An 11,837-nucleotide genomic window follows, 5' to 3' on the forward strand; every position below is an offset into this window, starting at 1 on the left:
CCCCTTTTTCTCCCAGGCAGCACCCCTGATATGAGCATCAGAGCATTTCATGCTCCGATGCTCTCCCTTGCCCTGTGCTGTATCGGGCAGGGCAAGGGCTGTTTGTTTATATTTTTTACACTACTAGGAGGAGGCTTCCACCTAGCAGTGTTCCTGGTGACGTCACCGGAACTAATGTGCAGGCTTTAGCGCTGCCCTAGCTGTTTTACAGGCTAGGGAAGCATTAAAGCCCGCCCATTAGTGCCAGTGACATCAACGGGAACACAGATAGGTGGAAACCTCCGCCTAGCTTACCCACGGAGAGCCCTTCTACATCACCAGATCTCCAGAAAAAGCCTTTGCCCTGCACAATTCAGTGCAGGGCAAAGGAGAGCATCAGAGCATGAAATGCTCCAGTCCTCATATAAGGGGGCTGCCTGGGTGAAAATGGGGGTAGGTCCGGGTTCACCTCTGAACCCGGACAACTTCTTGAAGCCAAAGGTGCAGGTCCTTTTACCTGCTTGCCAGCGCTGTGGTTCCAAAATGGCCACTATTCAGTGTGGAATACATATGGACTTGCGCATGCACTATCCATCCACAGTATAAGTGAATGATGGACGGGACTGGTCACGTGACCCTCCGTTAGCAGCCATTTTTGGATTGCAGCGCAGGAAAGCAGGTAAGATGGACATAAATTAGACATATTAAACCATTGGCACCAATGAGTCAGTTATTAGCTGCATGTATGTGCTGTTCCCGCACGTGTGCTAGTAATATATATTGGCCAACCCCTTTAAGGTTCACAAAAAAATCTCTTATATGCTATGTAATGTTTTTTTAAGGAAGGACAGGCTGTTGATGTGGACGAGGAGCTGCAAGGAATCCTGAAAATCTCTAGATTTGAGGAGCATTTTTCATTTCTACCCTTGGAAAACGCATTAGAATCTAATAAGGTTGGTTTTGTTTTGTGCTCAGCGGAGGTAACATGGCTGTAATTTATGTATTATTAGGAATTCATTTGTGAAATCATGACTGTATAAACTTGGTTGTTTTTTTCTGCACTTTCGTATATTAAAAAATCACTTTATTTGAGAGGCATATGTTTCATCCAAAGGGAGGACTTCCTTGTGTTGTTTGGACGCTCCTTGCCTCCTTCTGGCGCCTTTCGTGTGTATTTATATACAGTACAGACCAAAAGTTTGGACACACCTTCTCATTCAAAGAGTTTTCTTTAATTTAATGACTATGAAGGCATCGAAACTATGAATTAACACATGTGGAATTATATACATAACAAACAAGTGTGAAACAACTGAAAATATGTCATATTCTAGGTTTTTCAAAGTAGCCACCTTTTGCTTTGATTACTGCTTTGCACACTCTTGGCATTCTCTTGATGAGCTTCAAGAGGTCACTTTTGCTACATTTTCCTAGCTGCTAGAAGTTTCCTGAGACTGGAGAAAATGGTTAGCACGGCAGAACATAAAAAATGGCTTTATATGCAGTTATATACGCGATTGCTTCACATTTTAGCAGGTCTGCATGTATGTATGGACAGCAGAACCTATCACACTACCTAACACCCTGCAATGCAAGAGCTACACTATATCAGGATATAACCTACACTAACTATCTGTATTATATATATATATAAGCTATCTATCTATCTAATGTAATGAGTGGAAAGCACAGAGCACAGCAATGACACTGTTGTCTCTCTCAGAACTTAAAAACAAACTGTAGAAAATGGCTGCTGAGGAGCTTCTTATATAGTAAGGGGTAGGCAACTTTCCTATTGGTTGCTAGAGATGTTGCTAAGTTCAGACAAAGACATTGCAGCCTTCTCATTGGCTGACAAGCAAGAAGGGAGGTTACTGATGAAAAAAAAAAGTAGAATATTCTAAATTACAAATATATATCACTATATTCTAAATATTTGCGAATTCTGGAAGTGCCGATATTCACGATTAATATTCGCGATTCAAATATTCGTGCCCAACACTAACTGTAATATCACTGTCTTTATATTCCCTGTAGTGTGCATTATACAGGTTCTGTGACATAGCAGTAATATTTTGTTCTGTGCTGTGTACATGCGATGCAGAGGTGGACCGCCCTGTTAAAAATTCTGTAATTGATCCAAGGAACCTTAAAGGAAATGTGTCATCTGCCAGTTAAATCTAGTTAAAACCAGTGACACATATCTTTTTCTTCTAGTCTGTTTTATTTTCTAATTGTAGATTTTTTTTTTTTATTCTATTTCTGAACATGATTATGGGGGCGGCCATCTTGCCTGAGTTGTTCTTAACAACATTTGCAGAGCATTAAGAAAAATGCTTTATGGCAGCCCCATTGGACATAGACATAATGGTCTGGAGGAGACCTCATTGACTTCTATGGGAGAGTTTTCTAGGCTGCTCTGTGACCTGTGCAGAGGTCATTGTACAAGGAAAGAATAGATAAGCTCCGACAATCACCTATTGTGAATGGAGGATCCTGTCTTATCTGTACACAGAGGTGATATCATTACAGGCAGGATTGGAATGACACATAAGCAGGTGACTGCAGTAAAAGAAGTGGCGCCTATTATTAGGTTTATTGGCGAAAACTGCAGGATTTTAAGGCTTTTGTTTAACACCTTAATGACCGGGTCATTTTGCGCCTTCGTGACCAGACAGATTTTTGCAAATCTGACCAGTGTCACTTTATGTGGTAATAACTTTGGAATGCTTTTACTTATCCAAGCCATTCTAGGATTTTCTCGTGACATATTGTATTTCATTTTAGTGGTAAATTTGAGTCAATATGTTTCACCTTTATTTGTTAAAAAAATCCCAAATTTACAGAAGATTTGGAAAAATTTATAATTTAGAAAATTTTAATTTCTCTGCTTTTAAGGCAGATAGTGATACCTCAGAAAATAGTTATTACTTTACATTTCCCATATGTCTACTTTATGTTGGCATCATTTTGAAAATGTCATTTTATTTTTTTAGGACATTAGAAGGCTTAGAATTTTAGAAGCAATTCTTAAATTTTTTAAGAAAATGTCTAAAACCCACTTTTTTAAGGACCAGTTCAGTTATGAAGAGATTAGTAGAACTACAGGTAACAGCACACTGCTAGTCAATTGCACAAAGATATAAGCAAATACTGAATAAAAAATAGCTGCTTGGTGGCCATACTTACTGCAAGGGCAGTTAGAAGCTCTTTGCGCATATAATCAAAAATATGTTGGGCCCATCTACCAGACGACAAGGTGGCTTCTAATCAGATGGGGCCTACTCTAACATGCCTCTCCTGGGTTTACAGCCTACAATCTGGGCAAAGTAGCACCCAGCTATATCCTACACATGCCTCTCCCAGGCTGTAAGCCTGCTATATGGGCAAAGTAGAATACATCTGTACAATCTTTCTAATTAAAAGCACATGATAAATGGGCAGTGGAGCACGGTTCAAACTCACCAACAGGGGGCGCCACCCCCCAGTGGCAGTGATAATAGGAAAGAAAAACAAACGAACCAGCACCTCCATAATAAGCAAATTTGAGAACGCAGGTGCACGCTGCCTTGGCTGAAACATATTGCAGGCTGACAGCCTGGGAGAGGCATGTGTAGGATATAGCTGGGTGCTACTTTGCCCAGATTGTAGGCTGTAAGCCCAGGAGAGGCATGTTAGAGTAGGCCCCATCTGATTAGAAGCCACCTTGTCGTCTGGTAGATGGGCCCGACATATTTTTGATCAATTATATGCGAAAAGAGCTTCTAACTGCCCTTGCAGTAAATATGGCCACCAAACAGCTATTTTTTATTCAGTATTTGCTTATATCTTTGTGCAATTGACTAGCAGAGTGCTGTTACTTGTAGTTCTACTAATCACATTGTGTTTCAGCCAAAGTAGCATGCACCTGCGTTCTCAAATTTACTTATTAAGGAGGTGCTGGTTCGTTTGTTTTTCTTTACAGTTCAGTTATGAAGTCACTTTGTGGGCCTTACATAGTAGAAACCACCAAAAAAAGGCCCTATTTTAGAAACTACACCCCTCAAGTTATTCAAAACTGATGTTACAAACTTTGTTAACCCTTTAGTTGCTCCACAAGAATTAAAGGAAAATGGAGATGAAATGTCAAAATTTCCCTTTTTTCGCAGATTTTCCATTTTCATCAATTTTTTACTGTAACACAGCAAGGGTTACCAGCCAAACTAAACTCAATATCTATTACCCTGATTCTGCAGTTTACAGTAACAGCCCATATGTGTTTGTCGACTGCTGTATGGGCGTACGGCAGAGCTTATAACAGATGGAGCACAATATGGCTTTTGGAGGGCAGATTTCACTGGAATAATTTTCAGGCACTGTGTTGCATTTGAAGTTACCCTGAGGTGCCCCAAAATGTGACCCTATTTTGGAAACTACACCCCTAAAGTATTCATCTAGGGGTGTAGTGAGAATTTTATTATTTTATGGTATTCATCTACGGGTATAATAAGAATTTATTTTTACATTTTGGAGTTTGTCTAATTTTCCAAATTATAATTGGCTAATAATATAATGAAATGTGGAGTGTTATAAAACGGTGTATTGCATAATAAATAAAAAATGGCCAAAAGTGCATAAAAGAAGTAAAAAAAAATGTGAATTGATTAAATTAAAAATCTAGGGAAGTATGGCAAAGGATTTGTTCTTGAAAATCAAGATATGTTCCTTGGTCCCCTGCTTTTTGGAACATGACAAGATAATTATACAGGGCTACTTGCATAAGGTGAGCTGCAAATTTCTTATACCAAATGTGGGATTTCCTGACCGGGCTATAGGGCTGCAGCATTTGGTCTGCAAGGTCCACCCCACCCATATATTTATTGTGATCCTGTATGCAGACAGGCTTACAGACGGTGGTATTTGTGCCACGCACAGGAAGAGGGCTGCTACTGTCTGGATGTATAGATGTCAATATGAGGACATATTTTTTGTCTCGATATTTTACAAGTAAGATGTCCCCATTGCAAAGGCCCTTCATTTCCCCAGACTTCAATTTTTTGTTCACAAAAGGCTTGGGCAGGCCTCTTTGATTGCGGAGTATGGTGCCACATGCCACTGTCTTTCTGACTGAAAGGCACCTGAAAAGGGGTAAGCTGGTGTAATAATTGTCGACGTACAAGTAGTACCCCTTATCTAAAAGAGGTTGCAAAAGATCCCACACTATTTTACCTGCCACATTGAGGGAAGGAGGGCATTCAGAAAGGCAAAACTGGGTATCTTTGCCCTCATACACTCTAAATTTATAGGTGTAGCCAGATCCGCTCTCACAGAGCTTATACATTTTTAGCCCAAATCGTGCCCATCTCCTTGGCAAATATTGGCGACATTGAAGCCTGCCTTTAAAAAGGACAAGTGACTTGTCCACGGCAATGTTTTTTTCTGGGGTGTAGGCCTCTTTAAATTTTTCATTTAAATAATTTACAAGGGGTCTAATTTTATAAAGCCTGTCATGGCTGGGGTCATCACATGGGGGGCACTATGTGTTGTCAGCAAAGCGCAGAAATCGCAGGATTGTCTCAAATCGCTGTCTTGTCATTACTTCCCTGTACATGGGGGTATCGTACAACACATCAGATGACCAATAAGATCTCATAGTGGGTTTTTTATGAGACCCATATTTAGAAGGAGGCCCCTAAAATTTTAAAATGTCCGCGACAACAACAGGGCACCATACGCCATTCTTGCTGTAATATGAGGTGGGGTGACTAGCGATGAATTGAGCAGCGTATAAATTGGTCTGCTCAACCATCAAATTTAGCAGTTCTGATAAGAAGGTTTTAAAAAATTCCACCCCCTAAACCCCATAATAACGGATGCCTGAGACAGAATTAAATTCTGGAACAGATGGAGCATATGACTCTGTGGGCATCCATTCGGGGTCAATGGCGCTAGTGCCAGGCAAAGAGTCTCGTCTGCGACTTTGCTGTGGTTCGTCATCACTAGTGCTAGCGGCGATGACGAAATTTGAAACTGTTCTGTCTCGCTTGCACTTTCTGTATCAGAACAGATAAATGCGTATGCCTCCTCTGCCGTATACATACGCTCAGCCATCTTATATGCTGCAAACTACAATTTTTATATATATTTATATATACAGTATATATATATATATATATATATATATATATATATATATATATTATATATTTTAAAATGTTTATTTTTCAAACCGCTAACCCTAACACTAGTCCAAACAATTTATATATATATATATATATATATAATTTTTGTATATTTTTTAAATATATTTTTTTCTAGATTTTTTTATTTTTATTCAAATCTCTTACCCTAACACTACTCCGAACTATTTCTATCTAACTGCCAGTACTCAGTCTAACTAGCTACAGCTAATTACCAGTAATTTTATATATATTATTTTTGTATATCTTTCTTTTTTTTCAAACGCCTAAACTATTTCTAGCTAACTGCCCGTACTCTGGTGAACTAACTAAAACTATCTAATTACCAGTAATTTTTATATATATATATATATTTATTTTTTTATTATATAATTTTTTTTTTACAAACGCCTAACTCTAACACTAACCGCAACTATTTCAGGTTACCTACTGACCTATATACTACACTATTTTATAAAAAAAAACAAAACACTGAAGTTCTGTAGGGAGGAAGGGTGGTTGGAGGATGGGGTTGTCAGGGGAACAGTGTGTGTTTGGGGCACTGTGTGGTGTGGTAATTCACTTGTGGGCACTCTGACAGGAGACCAGGGCAGCGCAGCTCCGATCTCCTGAAGTGTAACTGTCACAATGAGGAGATCGGAGCTGCACTATGTGATTTTTTTTTTTTCCTGCCTACAAGCAGGGCGCTCTGCGATTGGTCACTCAGACAGATCTGAGTGAGCAATCACAGCAATCTGGAAACAGGGACCGCTGTGATTGGTCCCCGGACAGCCCTGTAGTCCGTGACACCCGTTAAGATGCCGGTGTCACCACAAGTATGTGTATGTGCATGTGATGATGCGGTAACTAACACCACATCATGACATACATAGTACGTCACTCGTCAGTAAGGGGTTAAATATAGATTTTGACATGGAAAATTAAAAATAACAACACTAAAAATTATTTTTAAAACACGTTAAACATAAAAAGTGGTTTAAACAATACGTGATTTTCTGATGACACATTCCTTTTAAGCTACGTTTCTGATGCTTTCAGTTACCTTTAGCAAAGGCTATATCCACCTTCTCTAACATTTTCCAATGCATCTAAAATGAAAAATGAAGCAGAATGAGGCTGTATATACAGATCTGTTCTAACTTCCAAACTAGAAGCGTGAAAACAGAAGAATAGGGGATTTTTATTCATTTAATTATTTGCAAATGGCTTTGGTTGCAAAGGTATCTGGTGCTGCCTTGTTCAGAGCAGGAGGGGAACCCGTAGTAAAATAAACTTGTTCTTGGGTGATTGACCGCTGAGACCGGCAGAATCGGCTATATTGCTACTTCTAGCAGATGATGGAATCATGAATCATTTCTTAGAAAATGGCAGGTACGAACTGGAGTTGTCTAGCCGAGTGTTTCCCAACAGGTGTGTGCTTCTGCTGTGGAATACAATGTACTCTGCACCGGCTCAAACTGCCCACATGTGTTCAGAGAAAGGTAAAAGGCTGCAGGCACAAGTCAATAGACGTGTTTAAAAGCAGAAAACACACTTTAAAGTGGTTTTATGAGATTTGTTTGCTTTTTAATTAAGCCCCCTAGCTCGTGGTACCTAAGCATCAGAATTTGTTTGAATGAATCAGCCAATCCACCTCGCCAAGAAGCATTATATTTTTATGTTTCATGGCAGCTAAACTATGTAACCTCATAGTTTGTAAGGCTGAAAAAAAGACATCTGTCCATCCAGTTCAGCCTGTTATCCTGCAAAATGATGCAGAGGAAGGCAAAAAAAAAAAGAAAGACCCCTGAGCTTCGAGCCACTTTTCCTAATTTTAGGGTGAAAAATTTGATCCCAACTCCAATCAGGCAATCAGAATAACTCCCTGGATCAACGACCCCTCTCTAGTAGCTATAGCCTGTAATATTATTACGCTCCAGAAATACATCCAGGCCCCTCCATAATTCCTTTATTGTACTCACCATCACCACCTCCTCAGGCAGAGAGTTCCATAGTCTCACTGCTCTTACCGTAAAGAACCCTTTTCTATGTTTGTGTACAAACCTTCTTTCCTCCAGACGCAGAGGATGTCCACTCGTCACAGTCACAGTCCTGGAGATAAATAGATGAAGGGAGAGATCTCTGTACTGACCCCGATATATTTATTAGGGCTGCAAAGATTAATCAAAGTTATCGATAATATTCGATAATGGAATTCGTTGTCGACGAATCCCGCTATCGAATAATCAGGCCGATTCGTTGCTATGCGGGCAGGAGCGGGCGGTCAGGCGATACGCCTACGGGTCCTTAACCGGCAGTAACTTTTACATGAACTTTAAATCAGCGCATCTTTATTACCTTACAATGAAGCTCCGGTAACAGGCAGAGCAGGCAGCGGCGTGACGTTACTTACTCACGTGACGCGCCTGCTCCGCCTGCTTCATTCATAAAGTGGGCGGAGCACGCGCGTCATGTTACGCCGCCCGCTCTGTTTGTTACCGGAGCTTCATTGTATTTGTAAACTAATAGAGATCATAGATCTGATTTAATGTTCAAGTAAAAGTTACTGACATTAAGGAATAGTCTACTGCTGTGAGCGGCGGGGCCAGGGCTGCTATGGGGAGGGGGATCTGTGCACTGTTATGGGGAGGGGGATCTGTACACTGTTATGGGGAGGGGGATCTGTGCACTGTTATGGGAGGGGGATCTGTGCACTGTTATGGGGAGGGGGATCTGTGGATGGCACTGTTATGGGGAGGGGATCTGTGGATGGCACTGTTATGGGGAGGGGATCTGTGGATGGCACTGTTAAGGGAAGGGGGATCTGTGCACTGTTATGGGAGGGGGATCTGTGCACTGTTATGGGGAGGAGGATCTGTGGATGGCACTGTTATGGGGAGGGGATCTGTAGATGGCAATGTTATGGGGAGGGGATCTGTGGATGGCACTGTTATGGGGAGGGGATCTGTGGATGGCACTGTTAAGGGAAGTGGGATCTGTGCACTGTTATGGGGAGGGGGATCTGTGCACTGTTATGGGAGGGGGATCTGTGCACTGTTATGGGGAGGAGGATCTGTGGATGGCACTGTTATGGGGAGGGGATCTGTGGATGGCACTGTTATGGGCCGGGGGATCTGTGGATGGCACTGTTATGGGGAGGGGATCTGTGGATGGCACTGTTATGGGGAGGGGATCTGTGGATGACACTGTTATAGGGGAGATCTGTGGATGACACAGATCCCCCTCCCCATAACAGTGCCATCCACAGATCTCTCTCCCTTTACAGTGTCATCCACAGACCCCCCCTTCCCATAACAGTGCCATCCACAGATCCCCCTCCCCATAACAGTGCACAGATCCCCCTCCCCATAACAGTGCACAGATCCCCCTTCTCATAACAGTGCCATCCACAGATCCCCCTCCCCATAACAGTGCATAGATCCCCCTCCCCATAACAGTGCCATCCACAGATCCCCCTCCCATAACAGTGCACAGATCCCCTTTCCCTTAACAGTGCCGTCCAAAGATCCCCGTTCCCATAGCAGTGCAATCCAAAGATCCCCCTCCCCATAACAGTGCCATCCACAGATCCCCCTCCCATAACAGTACCATCCACTGATGTCCCTCCCCATAACAGTGCACAGATCCCCCTTCCCATAACAGTGCCATCCAAAGATCCCCCTCCCCATAACAGTGCCATCCACAGATCCCCCTCCCATAACAGTACCATCCACAGATCCCCCTCCCCATAACAGTGCCATACACAGATCCCCCTCCCCATAACAGTGCACACATCCCCCTTCCCATAACAGTGCCATCCACAGATCCCCCTCCCATAACAGTGCACAGATCCCCCTTCCCATAATAGTGCACAGATCCCCCTCCCCATAACAGTGCACAGATCCCCCTCCCCAAAACAGTGCACAGATCCCCCTCCCCATAACAGTGCCATCCACAGATCTCTCTCCCTTAACAGTGCCATCCACAGATCTCTCTCCCTTAACAGTGTCATCCACAGATCCCCCTCCCCATAACAGTGTCATCCACAGATCCCCCTCCCAATAACAGTGCACAGATCCCCCTTCCCATAATAGTGCCATCCACAGATCCCCCATAACAGTGCACAGATCCCCCTCCCCATAACAGTGCCATCCACAGATCCCCCTCCCCATAATAGGGCACAGATCCCCCTCCCCATAACAGTGCCATCCACAGATCCCCCTCCCATAACAGTGCCATCCACAGATCCCCCTCCCCATAACAGTACCATCCACAGATCCCCCTCCCCATAACAGTGCCATCCACAGATCCCCCTCCCCATAACAGTGCCATCCACAGATCCCCCTCCCCATAACAGTACCATCCACAGATCCCCCTCCCCATAACTACCATCCACAGATCCCCCTCCCCATAACAATGCACAACTCCCCCTCCCCATAACAGTGCCATCAACAGATCCCCATCCCCAAAACAGTTCACAGATCCCCCTTCCCATAACAGTGCCATCCACAGATCCCCCTCCCCATAACAGTGCTATCCACAGATCCCCCTCCCCATAACAGTGCCATCCACAGATCCCCCTCCCCATAACAGTACCATCCACAGACCCCCCTCCACATAACAGTACCATCCACAGATCTCTCTCTCTCTTAACAGTGTCATCCACAGATCCCCCTCCCATAACAGTGCCATCGACAGATCCCCCTCCCAATAACAGTGCACAGATTCTCCTTCCCATAATAGTGGAATCCACAGATCCCCCAAACCAGTGCACAGATCCCCCTCCCCATAACAGTGCCATCCACAGACCCCCCTCCTCAAAACAGTGCACAGATCCCCCTCCCATAACAGTGCCATCCACAGATCCCCCTCCCCATAACAGTGCACAGATCCCCCTCCCCATAACAGTACCATCCACAGATCCCCCTCCCATAACAGTGCACAGATCCCCCTTCCCATAACAGTGCACAGATCCCCCTTCCCATAACAGTGCCATCCACAGATCCCCCTCCCCATAACAGTGCACAGATCCCCCTCCCCAAAACAGTGCACAGATCCCCCTCCCCATAACAGTGCCATCCACAGATCTCTCTCCATTAACAGTGCCATCCACAGATCTCTCTCCCTTAACAGTGTCATCCACAGATCCCCCTCCCCATAACAGTGTCATCCACAGATCCCCCTCCCAATAACAGTGCACAGATCCCCCTTCCCATAATAGTGCCATCCACAGATCCCCCATAACAGTGCACAGATCCCCCTCCCCATAACAGTGCCATCCACAGATCCCCCTCCCCATAATAGGGCACAGATCCCCCTCCCCATAACAGTGCCATCCACAGATCCCCCTCCCATAACAGTGCCATCCACAGATCCCCCTCCCCATAACAGTACCATCCACAGATCCCCCTCCCCATAACAGTGCCATCCACAGATCCCCCTCCCCATAACAGTGCCATCCACAGATCCCCCTCCCCATAACAGTACCATCCACAGATCCCCCTCCCCATAACTACCATCCACAGATCCCCCTCCCCATAACAATGCACAACTCCCCCTCCCTATAACAGTGCCATCCACAGATCCCCATCCCCAAAACAGTTCACAGATCCCCCTTCCCATAACAGTGCCATCCACAGATCCCCCTCCCCATAACAGTGCTATCCACAGATCCCCCTCCCCATAACAGTGCCATCCACA

The 11,837-nt window shown here is 43.9% G+C and overlaps 1 protein-coding gene across 1 annotated transcript in view; it reads left to right on the forward strand.

Moving 5' to 3' along the window:
- Window positions 1-7,187, forward strand: part of LOC121005523 (arsenite methyltransferase-like) — a 79,458-nt gene extending 72,271 nt beyond the window's left edge. Inside the window, exons 10-11 of the mRNA XM_040438295.1 lie at window positions 822-932; window positions 7,176-7,187. Of these exons, the coding sequence (XP_040294229.1) occupies window positions 822-932; window positions 7,176-7,187 (123 nt within the window). The remainder of the gene's footprint in view (window positions 1-821; window positions 933-7,175) is intronic.
- Window positions 7,188-11,837: the final 4,650 nt, after the last annotated feature.

This window comes from Bufo bufo, chromosome 6 (assembly GCF_905171765.1).
Source record: "Bufo bufo chromosome 6, aBufBuf1.1, whole genome shotgun sequence".
Lineage (NCBI taxonomy): Eukaryota > Metazoa > Chordata > Amphibia > Anura > Bufonidae > Bufo > Bufo bufo.